Source organism: Triplophysa dalaica, chromosome 3, assembly GCF_015846415.1.
Source record: "Triplophysa dalaica isolate WHDGS20190420 chromosome 3, ASM1584641v1, whole genome shotgun sequence".
NCBI classification, from domain to species: Eukaryota; Metazoa; Chordata; class Actinopteri; order Cypriniformes; family Nemacheilidae; genus Triplophysa; species Triplophysa dalaica.
The window spans coordinates 10,704,165-10,729,231 of record NC_079544.1 but is presented as its reverse complement, the minus strand read 5'-3'; the positions used below and the strand labels follow the sequence as shown (position 1 = coordinate 10,729,231).

The 25,067-nt window shown below is 37.6% G+C and overlaps 2 protein-coding genes across 10 annotated transcripts; one reads left to right on the top strand and one right to left on the bottom strand.

The window, feature by feature from the left end:
- Positions 1–1,056: 1,056 nt before the first annotated feature.
- csnk1g2a (casein kinase 1, gamma 2a) lies at positions 1,057–14,410 on the bottom strand. Of its 4 annotated transcripts, none has more exons than XM_056742888.1 (12): positions 14,257–14,410; positions 11,200–11,974; positions 9,212–9,281; positions 7,713–7,861; positions 7,166–7,400; positions 4,987–5,072; positions 4,364–4,448; positions 3,957–4,105; positions 3,789–3,872; positions 3,034–3,135; positions 2,387–2,493; positions 1,057–2,062 (listed from the first exon to the last, which is right to left on the bottom strand). In XM_056742888.1, the coding sequence occupies exons 2-12, from the start codon at positions 11,434–11,436 to the stop codon at positions 2,008–2,010; spliced, it is 1,359 nt and encodes a 452-aa protein (XP_056598866.1). In that variant the 5' UTR covers positions 11,437–11,974; positions 14,257–14,410; the 3' UTR covers positions 1,057–2,007. The 4 variants fall into 4 exon arrangements, with proteins under 4 accessions (XP_056598866.1, XP_056598868.1, XP_056598869.1 ...); XM_056742890.1 differs by having other exon boundaries at positions 3,957–4,102; XM_056742891.1 differs by lacking the exon at positions 3,034–3,135.
- A 7,169-nt stretch (positions 14,411–21,579) lies between these two features.
- Positions 21,580–25,025, top strand: znf414 (zinc finger protein 414). Of its 6 annotated transcripts, XR_008906345.1 has the most exons (8): positions 21,605–21,716; positions 22,114–22,168; positions 22,256–22,366; positions 22,536–22,641; positions 22,804–23,327; positions 23,594–23,664; positions 24,306–24,458; positions 24,638–25,025. XR_008906345.1 is itself a non-coding variant. In XM_056744626.1 (7 exons), the coding sequence occupies exons 2-7, from the start codon at positions 22,162–22,164 to the stop codon at positions 24,712–24,714; spliced, it is 978 nt and encodes a 325-aa protein (XP_056600604.1). In that variant the 5' UTR covers positions 21,605–21,716; positions 22,114–22,161; the 3' UTR covers positions 24,715–25,025. The 6 variants fall into 6 exon arrangements, 5 of the variants coding, with proteins under 5 accessions (XP_056600601.1, XP_056600602.1, XP_056600603.1 ...); XM_056744626.1 differs by lacking the exon at positions 23,594–23,664; XM_056744623.1 differs by lacking the exon at positions 23,594–23,664 and having other exon boundaries at positions 21,580–21,716; positions 24,306–25,025.
- The last annotated feature ends 42 nt before the right edge of the window (positions 25,026–25,067 follow it).

Below are 25,067 nucleotides of genomic sequence, written 5' to 3'. Positions count from 1 at the left end.
AAGTAGCATCATCGATCAATGAAAAACCTTTTGACACGCCCCCTCCTTTCGACACGCCCATTTCCACGTTATTTTTTGCTGAGACGCTGTTGTGACTGTTTTTTGAGACACGCCCTATTCTGTTGTAACGTAATTTACGTTGCTCGTTCTTCTGCGTTAGGTCGGCACTGAAGTTATCAAATAATCGTTTTCGTTGTAGTTTATACATAATTAACATACTATGGACCTTTCAAATTTAACAGAAATACATATAGCCCATCAAAGAACCTACCATTTACACTCATGGCTTCATACAGGCTCTGTACTATAAATGTGTGAATTGAATGTCAGACTTGTTGAAATAAGGTTCGTTCGTTTAACATTTCATTTATACATTTGTATGTGAACCTCCACGCAATATTATATCTATATTTCTAATAACAGCTCTTTCGTTTCTCGTGACAGTCGGTTCGTAAGTAGTTAAATGTGTGAATAAGGTACTTATTAAGTAAGACTGTGACCAAAGTAAGAACTTTCTGGCTCTGTCGTCTTTGAAGAAAAATAAAATACTTTGGAGTAAATGTACACTGCACCATAAAGTGTAGTTTAATAGAAAGCCAGCGTGTCCCCTGTTTTTATACCAAATGTTCAGAGATGCATTACCAAAGGTGTTTAAAACAATTGCAGCTGTTCTGTGGCGCCACATGCCGGTGATACATGTTCTGTAGGTAACGTCTCACAATGTTAAATGCACTGTTAAGCCTGCCATGATTTAAATTGCGCCACAAAGTCAACGTTCATATACACAACATGTAACATCTTTGAGGCATAAGAAGAAAAGCAACATTTAATAGGTATTTAAATCAATACACATGCTAACTCTGATAGGCAACCTCTGTTAGTGAGTATAAACTCAAGACTCATGTCTTGTGGGGTGTTGCTATGATACACTTGACAATTAAAAGTAGTCTGAGAAATGTCATACAGTAATGAATAATCTGATCGGGGCTATGGACACCTCACCTGACTAGAGAGGGATTCATTTGTGTTAAATGTTTTACGCAGAAAGGCACAAACTATTATTCTTGGATACTTTAATGTCGAAAAAAATAAAATGCACAGGACATTGTCACTGAGAGCATTGCTTTGCCCCTTTGGGAGAGACCAGCCTACTGCATAAATGATCCCATATCTACCTTTATCTCTAATGCTTTCTGGTCATTTCGATGCTAGAAATGCCAAACATTTTTTCTTTTATTCCCAAAAGTGCAATTCACAGAGGAGAGACGCTATGTCTCTCAATCTCCCACAGTACCTGAGACCAGCCACTGTCCTACAACATCATCCACATTAACAGGAACCAAAGAGATAGTTAAAAAAAACTAAAAGCGGTTAAAAAAGACATTACACAACAAGTAAAACTGTTCAACTCAAGGAAATCATATCTTGAAAACAACTTTGTTTTAAATTACAAAAAAAAGGAAAGAGAAAATGTACATAAGTTTGATTCTGGTGTATATTTCTGGATCCATCAGTCAGCAGTCTTTCCCACTTATTTTGATCCCATTAAACAACACCATGAAGTACATCACTCACTCATCCAACCAGTGTCGAAGTGAACAGATGTATGTGTGTATATGGTTGCCTTTCAGTTTTCAATTAATGGTTTTGCATGTCATCTAAAATACACGTTTAAACAGTTCATGAGGGTTTAAATCACATAACATATCTTATTTTCTGACCATTAAAGTCTCTTTAAGATTTCTGGTGTCTCACATTGTACAAATATATTTATTTGTTCCACTGAATTGTTTCCTTACAAAGAGTATCAGAGCCCCGAGTATTGAGGCGTATCCTCTCTGAGCGGATGCCAAAACTGAGGCAGTGAGTGGTTTCTGGTCTGAGGTGAAGCAGAACACTCAGAGCAGAGACAGAGGAGAGGTTACTCCACATTTCATCTGCAAGTCCTTTGCTTTATATTTTCTTTAGACCCGCCATTGACTCTTAATGTGTCCAAGACGTTCCTCCCTACTTATGCCGCTGGAGTGCTTTCCTCTTCCTCCTCTTGAAGAAACAACAGCATCTGAAACAAACAGAAGTGCAGATCCTTGTTGTTTTTAAATCTGGTATTAACATCCAATCACAGTTATCAATACAAACTCTGATCAGGCAGAAAACAACAATAATTTTGGCACCCTTAGAAGCCTCTTCCCACACACAACTGCTAAGTTCATACAGCAATACAAGCCATTTATCATGTCCATATGTTAGCATGGGAAAACGTACACACTGCAAACAGAGTAGGAGTAAAACGGGCATAACAGGTGTAAGAAATACAAACATAAATGCTTTGGCGATACTGAAATATTGTAAGGGATTTAAGAATCGCTTTAGAATACATCCTTACTTTGTATCATCGGCCACCTCCACCTCAGCAGGGGCAGTAATGGGAGCGTTGGAGTGGCCTGCCGTGGGATCGTCTGTATTCACTTCTCCATTTGTCGAGCTCATAACCTGAAGACAAAATGTATAAAAATGATTGATTGCCAAACCACACAAATGTTTATTTGGGCCACTGTTTTTGAATGGTCTAAAAAGGGTCATAATCAAGTTGTTTAGTACCAATCATGGAAAGTTAGGAAGAAAAGGCCTAATGGGTCTAGTTAGCCAAAACAGGAATAGTTTGGTGAAAACTAAACAAACCCAAAACAAGCAAATTTAACCCAATAAATAATGTAAATTCTATTTTTATTCCTAGAAAAAAATTAAACGTACACAGGAAATGCACATACATGGGGCAAATGTAAACACTTAGTTTTGCTTAACTGTATACAGTATAGGCAGTTTCTTACACTGATGTCAACACCTAACCATCAGGAACATGCAAGTGCAATGTAAGCATTACATAAGGAAGCGACAAGAGGAAAAGACTACTAGATGCTCACAGCCAGTAAATGAACAGAGATGTCTCGAGAAAACGGGAGGAACAACAGAAAGAGAACAGAGAGAAGAGTTTGACAATACACTATGCAGTGCTGCGCAAACACCCAGTACCTGGACAGAGCCCCCCAGCCTATCAGCCGTGAGGTGCGACCCCAGGAGCTCCCTGTTGGTCATGGGAGTGGGCTGGGACTCACTTCCTTTGGGTTCTGGCGACTGGCATGACAGCAGTAGGGAGGGGGGAGGATGTCAAAGGGCATTAGAGATGTGTTTGAAAGGAGGTGGGGGTGTAAAGAAAAAAAGAACAGAACGAGTTTAAAGAGGAATATCATCCATGCACAAGCACACTGCACCAGCTAACAGGATAGAGGTGGAAAAAAAAAGTGTGAGTGAAAAAAGAGAGCACATGGCATGCAGATGAAGAGGGGAACTAAGTTCTCATCGTTCAGCAACAGCGCAGGTCAATAGTTTGAGGATTGTTATCTGTGGTAGACCAGTATCAAGAAACATGAAACACTGCCATCCAGAATAATCAAATTCAGCATTTAGAGCTAGAGATGTCGTGTTTGGTGGAAATAAAAGTAGCTTAAATGTAACCCAAGTTGCATAAATGGATCAAGAATCGTGAGTACAGCAAAAGTATAATGCATAAAAAATAAAGTAACAATTTACATCAAAAAAGGAACTGAATTTTTTTTTTATTTAATGTTTGTTTTAAATGAAACGCTCGCATTCCATGAGGCCAGACAAAAATATCTTCATTGATCATAGCCTTCAAAGCTGCATCATACAGTATTACAGAACATCAACATTTATTTTTACAATATAAGCTTGTCGTGTCTGTTATATATGAGAGTGTGTGCTCTTACTTGGTTTTTGGTCTGTGGTTGTGCTTTGTCTCTGCAGCTGGGCTGCAGAGGTGTGTCACTAGGCATGGGTCCTATTGGAGTCGGCTGTATGGACATGAAAAAGGTTTAACACACATGTAACTTGGTAAATCACAGATCAGTTTGATGCGACAACCAAGTAAGACTTACTAGTGGCTTGCCGACCCAATCATATTCGTAATCAAAGACATAGCCGTTTCTGTCAAAAAGGTCTGTAAAGAGTTTTCTCAAGTAGTCGTAATCCGGTTTTTCGAAGAAATCCAGTCTCCGCACATAACGCAGGTAGGTGGCCATTTCTTCTGCAAGAGGTCAAAGTTAAGAGTCTGCCCATGCAACGAGAGCTTAATTGCATTACAGAACTTAAAACCTGAATAAATTTAATAGTAGCTGGCTGACGCAAAAAATGTGCCAAGAGCATTAGCATGGACAACAGGTTTGTTCATTTAACTACCACAGATTTACGCCATTGTGAAAACAAAGCAAAACACAAATCTTGTTCTGTAATCCACTTTTAAGGGAAATGTATCTGACCTCTTGAAAACAAACAACATGTTTACCTGGAAAACTCTCACAGAGCACTTCTATAGGAGTTGCCCTTTTGGTATCTCCAATTTTCTGGTAGCGCTCCTTCAAAGTGTCAGCCTTAACAGACAAAAAACAAGCATTTCATGGATTTAATGATTTTTTATATGTGTTATTGGCTTACATTTTTCCACCAACAGGGCCAACAAAAACATGTCTCGCAGCAGTTCAAATGTTTGCCACCTGTGCAGTATTAGGCATGTATCATTTATCATTTTCTATCCTTGTCTGCAAAGCTATCAACAAAAAGGTGTGAACACATTTTGAGATCTTTTTGGTCTTCTATATAGGTCAACCTATCTAGTCTCTACAGCTACTAGGTATTCTGCAGAATTTCCATGATAGCAACCGACAGTGAGGCTTATTCCAGAGACAAGTGAGATAAGACTAACAACAGCAAGACACCATTAAAACCTGTTCAGTGTGGAGCAGAAATTCTAACACCAGATTTGCACTTTGGCTAATTTGTGGTTTTTAGGTTGAAAAAAAACTGATTTAAACTGATAAACTGAACCTTGTTTTTCTATAATGATGTTCTTTGCACATGTCGTATTTCAAAACTAAGCAAACATTTTTTGCACTCCGGACAGTGTGATACCTTTAGGCCTTGCCAGGGTAGACTGCCTCGCAGGAAGTACATAAACATGTGACCGAGTGCCTCCAAATCATCCCGTCTGCTTTGCTCTGCAAGAAATAAGAATTGAAAAATGAAACAGAAGCAAAATACACATAAAAATGTCTCTGGCTATATAGTACAAAATGAAAGTGTTTCCACTGCATTTTCTACATGTAGCATACAAAGCCTTTAACCAATGTGTGCCTGCATCCTACTAGAGAGTTAAGATCTATGTTTTATGGCTTAATGTGCGTCACTGAATAATGCCGGGTTCAGATAAAAAAAAAATCTGTTACGAAAGTCACGGTCAGATTATGTGATTTAGACTTGTCACGCTATGGGCAAGAAACAATGTCGGACTATGCAAATTATACGATTAATAGCATTGTCTTTTACAAAGTATATGACATCATTGAGAAGGCAAACCTAGCGTGTAAATTCTACAATAACAACAACAGTGTAAAAAACACAACATCCAACAAAGGGACATGTTTTTACTGGCTATCGCATTGTCAGGCTGTATGATTTTCTATCTTAATGCTGGGCTAGCGCCTCTGTTTACCAATGTTTATCTTTTATCACTCTGTAGTGTTAGTCCCTTGAGGAATCACAACTTTCTGTCACGACATAGTGGAGCGTTGCAGATGCAGTGTGCAGGGGTTGAAGAAAAATAAAAACCTGAGCCTGAACTTTCTTTTTCGGGGTTGCGAGAGTAGACACAAAGGGTTATTTGTCAAACAAAAAAGAACATTGTTTAAACATTATTGCCTTGAAACGAACTGTGTTTGGATCACAGAATGACTCGAAAGAAGTGGGCCATAATTATAACCCAAAAAACCATAGTTTATGCAATTATGGTATACAGAAACATAGGTTAACATACCAAATTCATCACAATAAAAGTTTTTCTTTTTAAAAAGAAAACAAATAAGACCTAGGGTCGCATTTTGAGAACAAAATAAATTGACCAGATAACAATTTTGTGCTCTAGTATTATTAGTAAATGTTACAACTCACATCAACAACAAAAAGTAATGAGATCACATTTGGTCAAACCAGGATAGCATAAATTAGCCCGCAAAAAAGCAAAAGTGATCACATTTTTCTGCCTTTTTTTTAATAATGATTAGTGGGGGGGAGATTTATTTTCCATTTTTAAACTCTTACTGGCAAATTTTGAACTACAACCTGTGAAACCAAAACGATATTTATTCCTATTAAAGCTTCAAAGGTTACGGAGTTAGCAGTGAGTGCTTCCCTTTACATTTTTCTTTTTGTCATATCAACCACATAGAATAACAGGAATATTAGGATGCCGTGACTAATGTATTGACATCAGATTTCTTTCTCAACTTTTTACACTCACTTCAAACAAAAAACAACCATGTTTATGACTTAGCCCTTTGAGAAAAGTGCAATAAGCTGTGGAAATTTTTGAAAATGATTTAGACACTTTAGAAATCGATCCTTGATATCTCAATCGCAGTTAGCGCGCATGCGAATGAGCGTGTGTGTGTTACACGCAGAAGTGAAAGCGGAGGTCTGATTAGATGATTTGCCGAAACAACACAAAGTTATCGATCTTTATGTCACAGTCTCCAATTTGTGCATGTCATATTTGTCATAATGGACTTAAAAGCTGCCCTTCGTTTAAGCTTTATAAACTTACTCTCGATCCTGCCGACTGTTCGCTTGCTAACTTACTCTCCACTCCGGCAACCATGACCCGCCCCATTTTAATTCTGATTGGCTGGTAATGTTTGTTTGGTTGTGAGTGATAGCCGTGTGTTTCTCTCATACCACTGGTAGGCGAACTGATATCAATAAGCTTTTTTTAATGTAATATTTTTTTAAGTAAATCTTTTTTTCCGCAGTCAAGCGCCGCAAGCCGGAGATCCAGCACAATACCAGAAAACTTTAAGCCCTGAGTGTGTGGAATACGAATTGTGCCCTTTAAGTTCAGTGTTACAGTGAAAAATAGAACATTCAGATCTTGTTTTGAGTTGCGTTTCTGATTATTGCCGTTGTTTAAAATGAGTTTTACTATTTTAGGGTGGTTCTCTGCACAAACAGTAAACATGCATTTATATTTAAACCACGTACAAGTGAATTTTGAAGGAGACCATGGTAAATCTTTTCTCAGGAAAAAATATATTCATACCCTTTCCCAGGTGTGTGTTGATGCTCATGTATCGGGCTGTCCCTGTTAAGCTCTTGTGCTCCCTGTATGGGATGTGTTTTTTGGTCTCGGGGTCAATGTATTCTTTTGCAAGCCCAAAGTCGATGATGTGGATTGTATGTTGCCTTTTGGTCCCCGGCCGGCCAACTAAGAAGTTTTCAGGCTTAACATCCCTGTAGATCAGACTTCTTGTGTGCACAAATTCCATCCGTGTAATCTACAACACAAAAACAAGACACTTAGGAATGGTCCCTCACATGGTCACAGATCACATTCCATTTTTATACAGAGCACTTCTATAGGAGTTGCCCATTTGGTATCTCCAAAAAACAAACATTTAATGGATTTAACATAAAATGTGAATATGTTAATGAGTCTCATTTTCAAACCAACCAACAGTGCCAACAAAAAAACGTATCTAGGCGCTGTTCAAATTGAGTGCCAACTGTGCACTGTCAGGCGTGTATCATTCATCATTTTTAAACTTTAACATCTTAATCTCATCACTCGTGTGAGCAGTTACACTGACCAGCTGAATTGCCATCATGAGGACAGTCTTGAGAGAAAAGGTTCGATCGCAGAGGTCAAACAGGTCTTCTAGACTTGGGCCAAGCAATTCCAGCACCATGGCATTGTACTTCCCACAAGGCCCAAAGTAGTAGACCTGAGGTACACCCTCTGCCAAAAAAAAAAAAAGTTGTTAGAAACCAGATGCACACAGTCAACAACAGAAAATACGTTACAGTACAAACAAACTAAAACCTTTTCCGTAGTGTACATACGATTATTTACATGGACATTCATCTTCACTGTTCTGTTTCCTGTGCAGAGTAATTTGGGTAAAAACTGTTGTAACGAGCAAGGTGGGACGAGAGCTGTGAGGGAACGATGTGGGAAAGGATCTCACACGGAGGGGATAGTAAGATAAAAAAGACGAGCGACAGTAGTGTACGACGAGAAAAGACCAGGTCTGGACACTGTTGTATTAAGTTTTATTTATGTTTGGGTGGACGGCAATCGACCGTGAGGTTGTTAAATGTTCGCCGGTTCCCGCCTCCCGCCTCCTTCACTATTTTGAACAGTATTACAACTGTCAATGACATTATGTAAACATGAATTTATGGGTGCATTTACCTATGTTTGCATGTATATTCTAAAACTGACTATAGCTTCTACTATTGACTTTTTGTTTTTAACATGATTTTTCTAAACAACCAGTCAATGATTTAAACAAAGGTATTCCTAAAAACAGCACAGTTACAGCCCCTGTTCTATCACATTAAACAATGATTCAGGTCCACTTTTTCAAAAAGTGATTTTTTTTCAGTATTTCGAACTGTTGCTGTGTATTGAAGAACAGAGACGAGAGTAAAAGAACGGATGCAGGAGACACAATCGGACTGCACACTTGACTGTCTTTGCTTCTCCCAAAACCTCCACAAAAAAATAACCCCTAATAATAAAGCTTGTCTTCGGTGGTCCGAAATTAAGCCTGGGTAGCTGCCGTTTAATATTCGATGCAGGAAACCCCTGCTAAAACCTTGATTAATAAATATAAATTGCATTTACATTTATGCATTTGGCAGACAGTTTTATCCAAAGCGACTTACATTGCATTAACCTATACATTTATACTTGGGCATGTGCAATCCCCTGGGATCGAACCCACAACCTTGCTTTGTCAACCCAATGCTCTTACCACTGAGCTACTGGAAAGCATTTGAAAGTAAATTCAATTAATAGAAGAAAATAAAAAACCTAGCTATATTTCAACCTCTTTCTGTGCTAACCAGTTTACTCAAGTTGTGTGAGAAAGGCACAGGAAGTAGAGCATCGACGCACAGGAACTATAGCTTGCTCTGATTTAATTCTTCCTCTCTACTGAAGGGAGGATGTAGACGGTAGGAGCTAAAAGCAACTCATGGTTGTAAATAGGATGTCGACAGAACCGCAGCTTAAAAAGGATAAGAAGAAACTATGAACCAAAGCTGTCTAAATGTGCTGATATAGTAAGGGTATAGTCCATACCTGAGTTCCCCAACTGTTTGTAAAACCTGTACTCAAGATGAAGCTGAGGTGCTCTGGATTTGATTGGCTCCTACAGGTACAAAAAAGACGATACATGAGAACAAAATTCACTCTTTTTAACAATAAAAACTTAAGCCAGTCAACACTGGCACAAACGTATACGAGTTACATATACTACAGGTTTTAATACAGGTAATTACACCCCAAAGTGATCAATACAAGGTTTTTGCGTGTCTGAGTGTGTGTATTGAGTCATCTGTGGCCCCAGCAGCTCTGAGCATGTGGAGAAAAGAGTTGCTGAACAGGGGGCAGAACAGAAAAGCCAAATAAATAAATCACAAGGAACGGATTGCATAAAGTCCACAGGGTTCCAGCAGTTAGGAGTGAAGAAACCAAACGGTTTAGCCTACCCTTTCAGCTCATAACATGGGGTAAAAAATATTTTTTTTATTATCATATTACATAATATCATTACATAGTACATATTATCATTTTATTACATTGTTTGTATGCAGCTTTTCTTTAATCAAAAAAGATTTTCTAGTGCTTAACATTGTGATCTATCCATTTAGCAGACATGGGTACCTCAATCAGCTTGTCAATGCAGAAAAAAAAGATAAATCCAGTGTTTTATCATCTATTTAAAAGTGTCCCATACTGTAACTATTCCTCTGTCATAGCTCTTTTTAGGGATGTAATGGTTCACTGTGAGCAGGTCGGAAATCGATTATAATATGTGAAGATTCAAGTCGGCTGTGATGTTAAATCAGATGCAATACATGTTTTGAACAGCAGGGGCTGCTGTTTACTGCAACTTTGTTAACGTGGAAAGTTTATATTTCTTAAAAAAACCCAAGAAAGGTAAAGCACAGACAAACTCTAAGTTTGTTTATATTAAAGAGGCTATTGTATTTTTCTTTTGTATTTTGACTTGTTCTAAAATTACAATTTAGTTTTATTTGACATTAAATATATTTTATTTTAACAATAAATATGCAGCATTTGAGAAAAAATGAAAGGGCAGTTGTGCATTTCTAATTCGTCTCAACTTATTTTGTAAAAAAAAACATTTAGTGAGACCAGTATTGTGAATCGCATCGCGAACAACGTGAACCATTACATCCCTATCAAATATACAAGCTACTAAGAATCTCATTGAAAGGCTATACTATAAACCAAAGTGATCATTCCTTTACATTAGCATACATTTCTCATCATATATATTGGCCATCTTAAGTTCTTTTTGTACATTTTACAACATATATATTGGCCATTTGACAAAATACAAGATGAAATCGGATGTTTGTGGCAACTAAACGTAGCCTTAGCCGATATTCTTTTCATCACTAAATTACCTTTACCAAGGACTTAGATGTATGGACTTCAAACCAAATCATATAAAGCATTAATATTTTGGCATTTTTAAATCCATTTGAATGGCTGGCACAGTAACAAAGCACAAGGGAAAGAATTATGTAATGTAAGTTTAACAAGATTTTAGAAATGTTTTTGAGCCACACTCTTTGTAAAGTACATGGGAGACAATGGAGATAAAACCAGAACTGTCCAGAAAAGATGAAACTTCTGGTTCGATAAAGCAAAAGACAGTTTGTTTCTAGGTTTGACAGACATTTAGACTCCGTGTCACTTTTGACATTTGTAGTCAGATTTCAGGGATATATTCCACTGACTGATGCTACAGGCATCCCAAAGGTACAAAGAATGCGAATGAATCTAAAATAGGTACAAGCTGTCTGTGGAACACGTAGTGTAACAGTACGTCAAAGTGCAAATATTTTTTTATTAACAAGGGAGAACACAAGAACTGCATAATCTAATTTCCCCCTGCAATTGCTTACCTGCACACACAGGTTATTGTAATGCGTCTTATAAGAAAATGTCCCGTATCTGCATGTATTCAACCATTTGCATTCTACAATAAATACATTTATGCAATAACACAAGAAAAAAAATTGTGAGACACTTACCAGTTTAATGGCCACATATTCATTAGTGTAAAGATTCTTCCCGAGACGAAGCTCACCGAAATTTCCACAGCCTATCTTTTTTCCCACTCGGAAGTTAGGGCCAACCATAAGCACCCCAGAGTTGGTCCCGGAGCTTCGGCCTCCCCCATGCCCAGTCCTACTCCCACCAGTCTTTGACATTCTCTTTCCTTCTTCCACTTCTCCTTTTCCACCTCCTCCTCTCTTATCAAAATCCATAAGCTTGTGATACCCCGGCCTCTCCACGATTACTCCACTGCCATAAATCACAGAGCCACCAAAACTAGCAACAGGGGTATGGGAAATGGGATGGAGGAGTGGAATTTAGAGAGAAAAAGTGTGGAAGGAATGGCTCATCCACAAAACAATTCTATACACGCATATTAAACTAGACATGAGCTGCTTCTATAAACGGGGAACTACTTGCGAGAGCAGACAATCCAAAGCTAATATTTGACTCAAGACGAAGACATCCTACGGCGATCTTCCGTAAATCCAACTTTAGAGGAGCACTATTGTCAGGAGATGGACACAATAACATGTGTTCATGGACACATGCGTGCACCTTTCCTCTCACGCTGTCTTAGCTACTGTTGTTGAGATGCTGTCTGGCATCATTTTCCATCCTTAGAGCCTCATTCAGGTGGTTTTGAGGAGACGTGTCAGACATTACTTGTGTCCAAATACGAACGCAGAGCATGTCAGACTTTATGTTGGGATGAAATGGGCAGCACATCAGTAGCACACCTTGTAATATCTAGGGCAGGGAGAAAGCACAATTAGCCCTAAAAAGACTACTTATAAGTATACAATTTTGTACAAAAACCCATTGTTTCACTTCATAAGACATTAACCCACTGGACATTTATGGATTACATTTATAATTTGTGTACATGTGCTTTTTTAAACTTTGAAGGGAAAGCAATTTGTGTAAGCTGAAGAAAGTCATATATACCTGGGATAGCCTATGGTTTCCAGAATTTCCATTGCTGAATTGTTCCATTTAAGGGATAGTTCACCCAAAAATGAAAATTCTGTCATTATTTACTCACCCTCAAGTTGTTCCAAATCTGTATACATCATTCACTGCCATAGTAGAAAATAAATATAGTATTTTTTTATACTGTTGAAATAAAAATAATAAGGAAAGCAAACCGTTCTGGGGCACTTTCGTTTTTCCAACTATGGTAGTCACTGATGTCCCAGAAATGAAAATGGCTAACATTCTTCCAAATATCTTTCTCTGTGTTCATCAGAACAAAGAAATGTATACAGATTTGGAACGACTTGAGGGCGAGTACACTTTTGGGCAAACTATCCTTTTAACACAATTATTTTCATTAACAATTTCACTACCTATTATTTAGACACAATTTACACAGTTTTTTAGGTCTCAAATAAAACAGAATATGCAAAAAGGGGAATGAAAATCCTTCAGAAAGTAAACCGCATCGCATTGAAGGTTCAAGGGACATGAAACTAGAGACTATCTCCCTACAGGAAATGTTATCTAGCATTTTTGACTTCCAGATCTAAAAATACATCCCTCAGGAGCTCGAGATGAGGCCTGAGGTCGTGTGAAGAGGAGCCAGAGTCATCTTGGACAGAAAGCCTCTGTAGGGTTGTAACAGCAGAGTGGCACCTCCCCAGAAGTTAGCCATGAGCTGGTTTAGTTAACGATAATATGTCCATGAAAAACTAAGCTGAAATAACTCATGCCAAAGAAAACTAACAATAATAATAAGATATATACATTACAATATATAGTAAGTACTTGCAACCCTATTACTACATAATGAGAAATTGTATGCTTGTCTGAATTAATGTACTTAAACATATACATTTTTCAAAACTAAGAACATACTTTAATTTATCAATCCATACTTGAATTTGCGTACATAACTCTTTTTGAAATGAAACCTTACAGGTAGACCTACATCAGGGCAAAATGCTTGACAAACTCGAAAGTAGAAATATAAGGAATGTTTCTTCTTCCATTAAAACCTTCACAGATTTGCAAATTTCCAAGTGCCGCCACATACAATCCTTTTCTAATGAAAGCCACATTAAATACCATAAACGGAGAATAGATGACATGACTGAAAATTATGATTTTGTCACAATTAAGTGCAAAAAAAAACTGTGTGAAGTAATGCATAGAACCATCCAACACAAGCACAATCCAGAAGACTAACAAAATGGACCCATTGCATCTACAATACATGATATATACGGCTATATGTAATCTATACAGCTAAAACTACAATCCATCGTCTATTGTCGGATCAGGCCCGGCTACAAGCATAGACAAACTAGTTTGTTTTTGCACTGCCAACAGACATAAAAGGCCTGTGCTACACCGGCCTTCTTTCTATGAAGATCAGCACGTTTTAAATGACCAAACATTAGGAACACTGAGGGAATAATTCCTGTATTATCCACTACTTACAGTTCCCAAACATATCTAAATGCTAGCAGAAAATACAAGGGCACATCTGCCAACAAGTATAATTTAGCTCGCTACCAAAGATGAGAACGAAACTTGTGTTAGTAAAAAACAACACAACACCTTTAGCACATCTTGTACCCCTTTGTAGAAGAACATTACATGAACATATTAGAAATGTTCGAAGTAACAATACTGAACCGTGAACCGTTTAATGTTGAAAATCAAATTTCTGTTAAGTTAGCCAGTGAGTTGCGAGCTAAGCAACAGAGATAAGTAAACCAGGCTAGCGCGCTAACTAGCCCAAACAAGCTAACGATCTGTGGCCTGCGCTTTACCGAGCTAACGAGTTAACAAAACAACACCAACGGAACTAAAACACGTCTATTATTGTATATAACGCCGTAACACATATGTCACTGTTGTATTTGTTTGCAACCCCATATATTTTGTATCCCAGTGGTACAGCTGGCCAGCCATTAACCGGGCAACTCCTTAATCCCGAACACTCGAAATTGGTATAAATTACGTACACTGAATAACACTTTTATCGCTTGGAAAGAAAGACTAACCAGCAGATTAGAGACTTTTACCTAAATCTGTGAATTACAAGTCGACGACAGTTCCCATTTGGTCGGTGTTTCTTGAAGCCATTCTCATTTTTTCTCCCTCTTCGCTGATGTCTCTTTAAGCCTCACCGTACAGCTGGCGCGTTTCCTCCGTTGCCGAGCTATCATATCATTGAGCGTAAGTTGCAAAATTTGCGCAGTTCGATTTGAAGAATAGCGGGTCGTAAAATTCCGCGCTCTTCGGAAAAAAAGAATGCGCAGTTTCATTCAACATAAAATTACGTGAGAAACTAAACTTGAGCATGTAGAAACTGGTGTTGAGCACTGTGGCAATATTTTAGGGCTGGTAATTTACGTGCTTCTAAATTTAGGTTAAAATAAGTGAATAACAAGACACATGGTATTTATATGCATATATCTTTCTCTCTCTCTCTCTTTATATATATATATATATATATACACACACTATAAACATCATCCAACAGCGATGCAGACTGACAGCATGACAACACACGTGAAAAGTGTGACAAAAATCGAGGTGCTCACAATTTTTTTTTTTCTTTTTCTAAATACAAAAATATTACTGTTCTTTTGCTTAAAGTGAATATGAACTTGTTTTCTTTGCAGTATGTGAGGTCTGAAAAATAAAGAGCATCTTTTGTTAGTTTGACCTGTTTTCATTTTATAATAATGCAAATACAATTTTTATTATACATTTTAGAGAAATATTTTTAGAAGTTCACAGAAAGAAACATAACACATACCTATAAATAGTAAATTCAGAATAACTGAATTGGGGCTATAAAATGGTTAATATAAATATAGGCTACATGTAATTAATTGGAATATTATATACATTTATAATTAACTGGAATTTGTTAAAAAAATAACAGGTGGCAGTATTTTCTTATGAAAAATTCACAACAATCTAGATTTAGATTGATTTTAAAGCCTGTTTTTACATGTAATGTTTTATCAGTGAGATGAGTCTTTTGGCCGATGAGCCTATCTCTTTTGAACTGATAAAATAAAAAGCCTCAGTGTGGATAATTTCCTATTGTTCCATCGCATGCGAGTTCTTACTTTCACAGGCACTTATCTGCTCGTACTTGACTCGCTTTAAACATGAGCATTTTGACATTCATTTTGTTGTGTTGATTCCAACTGTGCTTAAAGGTAAGTTAAATTGTAAGTTAAATGTTTTGTCAAAGATGTATATTATATGGTAGCCTACATTTTTCTTACAGGTGACTGTGTTACTGAAAAGGTCAGATCTGGAAAAGAGATTATATGCCCTGGTCAAACCTTTACCATCACATGCAAGTTTATTTGTCGTGCATGGATCATTTAACCAGTTGATTAAGGATGGACACAGTCTTCAATCTTCAAATCATAGTATGATTCTCTGTGTACATGTTCACAGTGCAAAGAAGTGTCATTCAGGAACGTATCGTTGCAGAACTAATCTAAATCCTTCTTTTAGCTTTGTTTATATAAAAGTGAAAGGTAAGGTATTCTCAGTTCTTTAAAATGTAGTTGTTGTTTCATAGAAAATGGTAATGACATGATGATTGACAATTTTGTGTTTTTCTAATATGGTGTTCTGTGTTTTCTTCATGTTTAAATGTAATTTCTTGAAAAATGTTTTCTCTTTATTTTGATTCAGACTGTGGTTTTTCAACAGAATACATATGCACTGCAAATGCAACAGTATCCCCTTCATATAAAACCTCCACAACATCAGGTGAGTTTCTCAACATAAACATTAAATAGCCTATCTGTTAAATGCAGGCTAACTCCATAACAAAAATCTGATGCCAACTGTCTGTATATGGTTTGTGAAATTTTTAAGATTCACTCTTGTATTATCCAAGTGTTTTGGGCACAAAACTGGACATTTAGTATAAACATTTTACATAACATATATAGCGTAAACAACAAATTACAAATTAAAACATTAACAACCGTGTACACAATGGAACACATATACAGTCATTGGAGTCAACTGTACCTCCTCCTTTTGTTTCACTGTTTGAAGAATGTGCAAAGTATCCATATGGTTTGTGTTGACCCTCAACTGTGGATAAAATGAAATTGTAATTACTGTTATGAAAGCCTACAAAAAAAAAGTTTTCAGCATATTCTGAATCGTGTATACACATTCCATTACATGTGAAAACAAACAACAATATCGTTTTAGCCGTGTCATATGACCCCCTTTAATCTTTTAATTTGTAATATGTCCCTTATGCTATATAGGTTATATATATAATATGTCTGTGCTAAAGGTCCAGTTTTGTACCCAAAACACTTGGATAAAACATGCCCGACCCCTGACCTGTTTAACACAACATTAAGTTGTACGTTTTTGACTGTTTTGTATAATAATACAAAAAACAAGAAGCGTTCAAAAAGTACTGTTTCGTGATTACAGTTATTAAAACCTAACCATTGTTTTTCTGTTTATTTTCAGTGGATGTTCGTATCACACCAACAGGTAGAAACCTACCAACATTCACTCCTCCTCCAGTAGGCCTACTTGAAATCTAAAGTCATTGTCAAATATAGCACATCAAGGGAGCTACTTGTTAGTCAATGAGTGCATGTGCTGTTTCTTCTCTGTCTTTGTCATAGCGTCTCTTAGCGAGTGCTGAATTGTTACATATTGCTCAAGACAGGTGTGCTTCTCATTGGATCAACAATTGCAGCACTCACAAATGTATGTAGCTAAATTGAGCCTATGAAAAATGATGTTATAAAATAAATGATGTTCTTCATGTCTTCTCTTGCTCTCTATGTAGAACTCGATATTCTTTCACGTGTTGAAACAGTTTAGGTCTAATTTGGTCTTGTGATCGACATCAGAATCAAATATCAGGAATGTTATAAGGAGGCAAAATAGTAATGGCATGAGCTATAACACCAAACTGCTGTCAAGTGATGTAAATTTAGCATTAATGTAGTCTCGGTAGCCATCGTACTTCATTCTGAAGGACTGGAACTTATCTACGCTTTCTTTGGCCAACGCCCGCCCAAGAGGCCATATGACTGATAGGTAAAGCAAACAATCACGTTTCGTTTTGTGCCTAACAGATCCGTGTACATTCACGAACATGTCAAAAGTTAACAGTTGGTCACTTAAATTTGCTCTTTGGGGGTGATGGAATTGCCTGAAATGGAGCTGGGATGGTCAGTCAGTCCGCAGGCTCTCTGATAGAATATATGAAATAGTATAGTAAATACGATACTTAACAGGTAACCAGTGAAGGGTTGATAAAATCGGTGTTATGTGATCGTATTTTCTGGACTCTGGCAGCTGCATTCTGAACTAACTGTAGTTTGTTTATTGATGATGCACGACAAACACTAGGTACATTACAGTAGTCAAGTCTTGAGGTCACAAATGCATATATAAGCTTTTATTAACACAAAGAATATTTTGCAATTTGACAACATTTCTAAGTAAAGAAGGCTGTTTTTGTGACATTTGAGATGTGATTTCCAAATGACAGGTTGCAGTCTTATGTATTGCCACAAATACCCTATTTATTTTTTTACAGGTGTTTGTTTTCAAACAATTTTTTTTTTTAAATGTAAATGGCTGAGCAAAGCTTATTAATACAACCAGCTTATATTGAAATTTGAGGAAATCCTTTACCAATCTGATCATATGTGACCTTGGAGCACAAAACCAGTCTTAAGTTGTACGGAAACATTTTAGTAAAAGACAAAAATACATGGAATGGATCAAAATGATAGATTTTTCTTTTATGCCAAAATCATTAGGATATTATGTAAATATCATGTTGCATGAAGATATTTTGTAAATTTCCTACCTTAAATATATAAAAACTTTCTTTTTGTGAGTTGATGGCCTATCACAGTGCCCCTGATTAACAACTTCACAGGCCAATTTCTCAATATTTAGTTTTTTTTCACTGTCAGATTCCTGAGTTTTAAACGGTTGTATCTCAGCCTGATATTGTCCTATTCTAACAACTGTAAAAATCTAAATTTCAAAAAAATTGATCCATAAGACACATATAACATTAACTCATTACACATTTTTAGGACACGTGGTAAATAAATTAAAAGTTGCCAAAGCTCAATGTTATTACAGGTTCAACACTTGGGAGTGCGTGTTCCTTAAAACAAAAAATGTGTATGCTTCTGTCTTTAATGTTAAACTTGTGAGCATAAATAATACACTCTCAATTATTACTCAAGGTCCAATAGGCTCTCTAGTTTTATCTACATGAATAAAATGTTTTTCTCACTGACCTATATTAATGCATTTGACATTTATATACAAGCAATGGAAAGATTACTTAAGAGAACATATTTATTGATGTAAAATAGGGGACCGTATCGAATAAGTAGGCAGCTTGTATCCAGATGGACTACTATTGTATGGATGCTGTAACAAGGGTTTCCTATCTATTGACAGGTAAAAATCTGTATATTTACTAGAGACAGTGGTTTAGTAATATCGAGCACACCAAACAATTTGTGGGGATACAGTTTTTATTTAAGTTTTTCTTCTAAGAGAACATGTACAACATTCTCATTTGAAAAATTCCACAGGAAGTTGCTTTTGACTATATTCATCATGAAATACACATCTCCAGTTGTCAAGGCATAAGCAGAGGTGGATTTGACGTCCTAACATGTTATCACAAAAAAGTTTCCTGAGTTTGAAAAGCCAATGATAAGAGCCTTTTTTAAGAATTGTCCCATGTTCTTTATTTTGGCCACCTATGTGTCCACCTTGAGAAAACAGACAAAGACAACAACATCAACCTCTTCAAAAGTGTGTAACTCAAGCATACTGATGCAGTACAAAGGTTTAGAACATTTTATTAAACACCAAAAAAGTTTATTAGAAAGACCAAACTCAGCATATTTAAAGTTGCCCCCTTTTTAAGAAAATTGTATGTAAATGTAGTCTTCCTGTAAGACAAACGATGAACAAACATGAATTCATTCAAAATGATAGTAAGAATAAAGGGTAAGGATAGGCCTTATTTAGGCAAAAAGGGACTATTGGTTTCACTCCTGCTTAGTCTGCTTATTTGGAGGTGACTGTGACACCTAAATGTTTAACCTTTTCCCTTAGCAAAAAAATAACATTTGTGGAACATTAGTAACAAAAAGCATTTGAGAAGAAACCGAGTCTATACATCACTACTCTAAAGAAAAAATAAAATAAATATAAAATGAACGTATATAGTAAGAAAGAATAGGTTTGAATGTTTCAACAACTTAAACTTGAAAATTATTTAACTAAAAAGTCAGATGAAAATCTCCCTTTCCAACACTATGGACGGCCCTGGTTCCAGCCGGTCCACGCACCATCAAATCATGTTGAAACTAGGCCAAAAGGTTGCTGATCGTAAAAAAGGATTTAAATAACAAGCCCTGCCTGAATGCATTACATAACACATGCAACCAAACCTCCACCCAGAATGATGCATTGATATATGTGATGCAGAAAAAAACACCTAGAAGGGGACGCCTGAGGTAACCAGTTTAGCAGGCCTGTGGCCGCAGGAGGACAGGTCTAAATTTAATGGTGGTGTGACACAGCAGCGAACACGTAAAAGACTGCTACACAACTACTGTATGAGTCACTAATGGATTGCAAAACGGACAAAGCTGAGGCATTGTGCGTAGGCTCTTTACAGACCAAGGGCCAGAAGATTACATGAGTCCTTGAATATCGATTCCTAAAAATCAGCCTGCTCTGCTGTTCTCGCAAAACATCAGAATCCTGTAAACGTGACAGGGCATAGTTTTCAAGGCAATGTGATATGAGGTAGAAACATAGCGTGCGCTGATAAAATGCATCAAGGATGATAAGATGTTGGGCAGAAGAGTTAGTGTCTCTGTAATAAAACAAAAGCCTATGTGAAATAAACCTAAGATCAACAGAATGTAAACGCAGTAGGTACCCCAGAGTGACAAGGGAAGGGAAGTTCACTGCGATTCCATAAACCAGAGGATTAAATGACAATTGCGGCAAATTGCTGAATTCTCTTTTGCGCATGACTTTTGCTCTAACATTACACGTCTGTGTGTGACTTTCTTTGTCCTTGGCAGGACAACAGTGCTGGCAAGTGGTTATAAAAAACAGCCTCTCCTGTTCTAACGGTACATGACTTAAACTAATAAAATATGTCCATTGAAATGCATTTAAAACACATTCAGATCACCTCAGAGAAATTAAAAGTTTATTCACAAGACAGAAAGAAGAGGAATAAAACTGATGTCATTCAAATATCTTTCTCTGTGGTTATCAACTCAACTTGACTTCATTTATATAGCACTTTTACAATTTTCATTGTTACAAAGCAGCTGTACATGAGACACATTGAATACAAGAAACACAACTAAAGGCATATACCTGTAAAAATAAGAAAAAGGTGAAAAAAACAAAAGACAGACATACAAATGCTCCACACACACAATATGCATACATACTTACACACATTGACATAGACGCACACACGCAAACACACTCGCACACACGCACAGTGGAAGCACACATTTGAGATAAAGGAGAGAGAACCACAGGTCAAATATTAAACAGACTATCAATTCTTATATGCAATATTAATTATGTCTAACTTCTAAATTCTAAAGCATCCCCCCCGGCCAGGCAAGGGACCCAAAACTCCAATCGAGAAAAAAACCCTCAGGAGAACCCAGGCCCAACCAGGGGATTCCAGTTCCCCTCTGGCAAAAGCTGCTGCCTCTGCACAAGCTCAACACTGCTTGCACAACAAGGCTAAATAAAAAATAAATAAACTTACGAATAAGGTAAATTATAGATTTAAGATTATCATTAACAATCTAATAGCATTTGAGGTGTTGTAGAAAAATCGTGTTAAGTTACCACGTCCTTTATTCAGCTCTATCATCTCAGCTCTTGTCAGGTCATCGTTTCCCATTCTCAGCTCTGCCCTCAGGTCTGGTCATGAACTGCATCCTGCGGTAACCATGGAACAAAAAGACAAGACTATCAGAACAAAGAAACTTCCATAGATTTGAAACAACTGAAGGGAGTAAATGATGACAGGATTTTCATTTTGGGTGAACTGTTCCTTTAAGGCAGGCTCACACACTACACAACATTGAGGAAATCTGTAAAGTTGAACTTATGTGAGAACATTTTTCGTTTTTGTGGTTTATGGTGTGCTTAACGCACCATAAACTTCTGTTTACGCAGACATCCCAGCAGGTTTTGGAACAGAACTACACAGTAGTTTCAATGGACTTACCTGTAGGGGGCACTGTCTTCCCGGAGGACAAAAAAGGCGTGAGCTGTTACACATCCGGTACAGTGGGTGGCGATATGTAGCTTAACATGCTGGTTGCGCCTCGGGAGGGAGAGAGCTAGAGATGCTTATTTTGTTCATAGACAGGGTGGAAATAAACACGACAACGCTATTTATTGTGGTGAATTAACGTGTTCGCAAGAAACGGTGAAGTAATTTATGCTTAGTAGCTGATACAGACAGTAATAACACCTCTTATATACAAATAATTAGAGAGTCGGTAAGGCGACGTTTTTGTTGTACACTAGAACGTCTGTATGTGTTTGCGCACGATTCCTAGAACTATACCTTTACGTAGGTCTTTAAGTGCTGTTCGAAATTTAACGTGAACATTTGTGCTAAATAAGGATTACTCCACCCCAAAATTAAAATTATGTCATGAATAACCCCCCCCCAGTTGTTCCAAAACGGTATAAATTTCGTTGTCCGGTTGAACACAAAAACCTGAGGGAGGGTATATGATTTTGAATAAATGAATATACATGTTGGGGTGGATTATCCCTTTCCCCATCTAAACTAGTGCAATATTTATCTTAATGTTTAGGTCTGTGGTGGAAAATTATAAGATCTATCTCACCTCTGTGCAAGCACAATGGAGGGTATGTTAGTACATAATATCTGTATTTGTTTCATCAATGCTTTTAGTTGCTTCACGTAGAAATGATGTAAGTCATTTTCCACTTCAGGCTGTCAGATGTCGTGTTCATTTTATGGTTGCAAGAGGACCTACAACAATCCAGAGGCACTGAGTAGCCATCTTCAGGACCACAATAAGAACACAGCCCAATCTCTTCCTGGTAAATTTATTTTAAACCACCTCAGTACATAAAGATCTTCTCTGATTTCGATGGACCATTTGTGATATTTTTACTCTTTGTGTTGGTTACTTCAAGAACGTTCCTTGACAAATTGAGCAGCCGTAAATAATGTCAGTTTGGTGTCTAATGCATCCCCTTCATTTTCTAGGGAAAGTTTTCCTGTGCTCTCAAATAGGATGTGATGGTTCGTTTAACAACATGCAGCAGCTTATGGAACATATGAGACATCATTACAAACCAAATAACTTTTTTTTGTAAGTGTCTGTAGTTTTGCCTTTAGTCTTCAGTTTTTAGTTTGATGGAAAGTTTTGTGAAAGCTGCTTAGGCCTTGTATGTGTAGCAGCATTTCTATACTAATATTAGTCCTGGCCTTATTTTGTGTTAAATAATATAAAACCGTTGTTTTTGTATTTTAGGTGTGAGAGCTGTCGGGCCAAGCTACGTTCGTACCGCACCCTTTTAAAACACCTTCAAACCTGCGCTAAAGTCGCTAAGAACAAGGCTGCAAAGTCAGAGACGGGAATGACGCCTGATGCAGATGCTGCTGGTGTTCCTCTCACCTCTGATGACATTGTGGTTAAGACCGATCCAGACGACTCAAAGGAGCTAGAGGATATGGAGTCCACACCCACTTTGCTCACACATCAAACACACATGCCAGTGACCGAGCGATCTCCAGAAAACAATTCATTCACAAACCTAAACTCTCCTGGCTCTGCGAATCTGTTCCTCTCCACTCCCAGTCCTGCCTCAACCCCAAATCTTCCAGAGACTCTCTGCAATCCTTTTCCACCCACTTTGTCTCCTGTTAATCCAGCCTACCTACCAGATCCGGGCTCGCAGCAGCAGCGGTCACCCAGGTCTGGTCCTCCAAGTCTGCCCTCTTCACCATTACTGCCATCATCTCCAGGATCTAATGCGGTCTGGAGGAAGAACCAAGGTGAATGGATATTATAATGCTTTCATCTGTAAGTGAGGAAAGCAGATTCCAAACAAGTTTGTCAAATCACAATGTTCTTTACATCATCCTACATTTTACTCCCTTTTCAGATATGTTTTTTTAAAGTTTGCTCAACTGATCTCACCTGCTTATCAACAGGTGTGAGTCCTTTTGAACGTGAATTGTTATTTAAGTGACTTGGGGGGGAACAATGCCTTGGCCGCTTTGAGTGAATTGTGTTTTGTCGTGTTGCACTGTTCTGCCAGACCCTCCAGGGCCCCTTTTGCACAGATGGAACTCTCCAAGCAGTCAGAGTTTAAGTAGAGATGAGATCCAGGTGAGGCACAGAGAATCCACACACACATTCCTTGAGGGAAAAATTAGAACTTCCTTTAAATTCCTTCAAGTGCTTTACGTGCTAATCCTTCTCCCCTTCCCTCCTTTAACCGGGGTCAGAGTTTCCCTGTGTGTGTCATTTAGTTGAATCCTGCAGATGTGCAAAATCGATCCACTGCCATCCACTCTAAATGCATACATGCAGGGGTGCACTAACAAATGTAAAGAGATATCAGGGAGTGTGCTCTTAGGGCTGTTATTCCTTTATTGGTTCCCTTCCCATCAGTATTTGCAAAAATCTGGTTGTCATTTCTGGAAAAAAAGATGGTGTTGAATCCTAACTCACTGTGTGTGGAGACATACCTGCTTACCCAACACTCTTGTGTCCGTGTTTATCTGCCTGAACTGGATTATGTTAAATGCTTCTCACTGGGTGAATAATATGTTGTTCTTGGGTGAATGATCAGATGCCAATGATTATCGGGATTTTCTGTTTCCGCTCGCATCAATCATGCATTTGTCTGCTTTTTTTCTGATAAAATGTGTCTGTTGTGTGTTGTTGTGTCTGTTCATATGCCAATTCACTGTGATTAGTCTCTGTGAATCTAAACTGATCTGTAAGTTATTTTTTAAATCTGTCAGGTCAGTCCTTCAACTGTCGCATCCTGTGGGAACACACCAGAGGGAGATACAGTTGCCTACAATGCGGCCACTGTACCCCAGACCGGGGGGAGATGACCGCTCACATTGAGTGCCAGCACAAGAATCATGGGGGCAAAGTTCACAATGACCCTGGTATTGCTCTTATCCATACACCACTGAATGACTTTGTTTGCTTGTGGGGCGGATGGAACAAGCTGGTTCTAGTCAGTCTTGGACCGAAGTTGTTTTGTTATTCTCTCATCGTGGTTCTGGACATGTTGAGGTTCATACTTTTGTTTGCAAATGACTAAATCTTTTGTGCATTTTTACAGATCCGGAGGGTGCTCCTTCTTCCTTACTGGCTAAGACTTCACTACACTCTGAGAATTCAACGTATACGCAGCTCTAACATGAAATAAGATGATGCATTTATTGATTGAAGTGTGTTTCAGCTTTCAAAATGGAGATAAACTGTTTTCATTTCACAGAAAAATCTAAGCGTCTCTCAAACGATCAGTCCATTTATCACAATTCAAACTTGAGCTTAATCTTGCTTGTAAACTTGCATGTGCTTCATTGAATAGTTTTGAATAGTATCTAATATTCTCAGTATATAGATATTTAGTTGTTGGTTTGTAATGTCAATTTAATAATTGCTATTGTTATAAAATCAATGTGTTTATAGTGTTTGCAAACAAAAAATAAATCAGCCAGAAACAACTGAGTCTGAAGTGTATTTAATTGAAGTATAGTATAGTGCAT

Bases quoted from the DNA above. Each gene is read 5' to 3' on its own strand.
- csnk1g2a (XM_056742888.1), bottom strand. From the start codon at position 11,436: ATGGATTTTGATAAGAGAGGAGGAGGTGGAAAAGGAGAAGTGGAAGAA. The intron at 3,136-3,788 runs GTAAGAGCACAC...CTGTCATGCCAG, and splicing joins AACCACAGACCAAAAACCAA to TCGCCAGAACCCAAAGGAAG. The intron at 2,494-3,033 runs GTACTGGGTGTT...TTTTGTCTTCAG, and splicing joins GGCTGGGGGGCTCTGTCCAG to GTTATGAGCTCGACAAATGG.
- znf414 (XM_056744623.1), top strand. The intron at 22,642-22,803 runs GTAAGTGTCTGT...TTTGTATTTTAG, and splicing joins AAACCAAATAACTTTTTTTT to GTGTGAGAGCTGTCGGGCCA. The intron at 23,328-24,305 runs GTGAATGGATAT...TAAATCTGTCAG, and splicing joins GGTCTGGAGGAAGAACCAAG to GTCAGTCCTTCAACTGTCGC.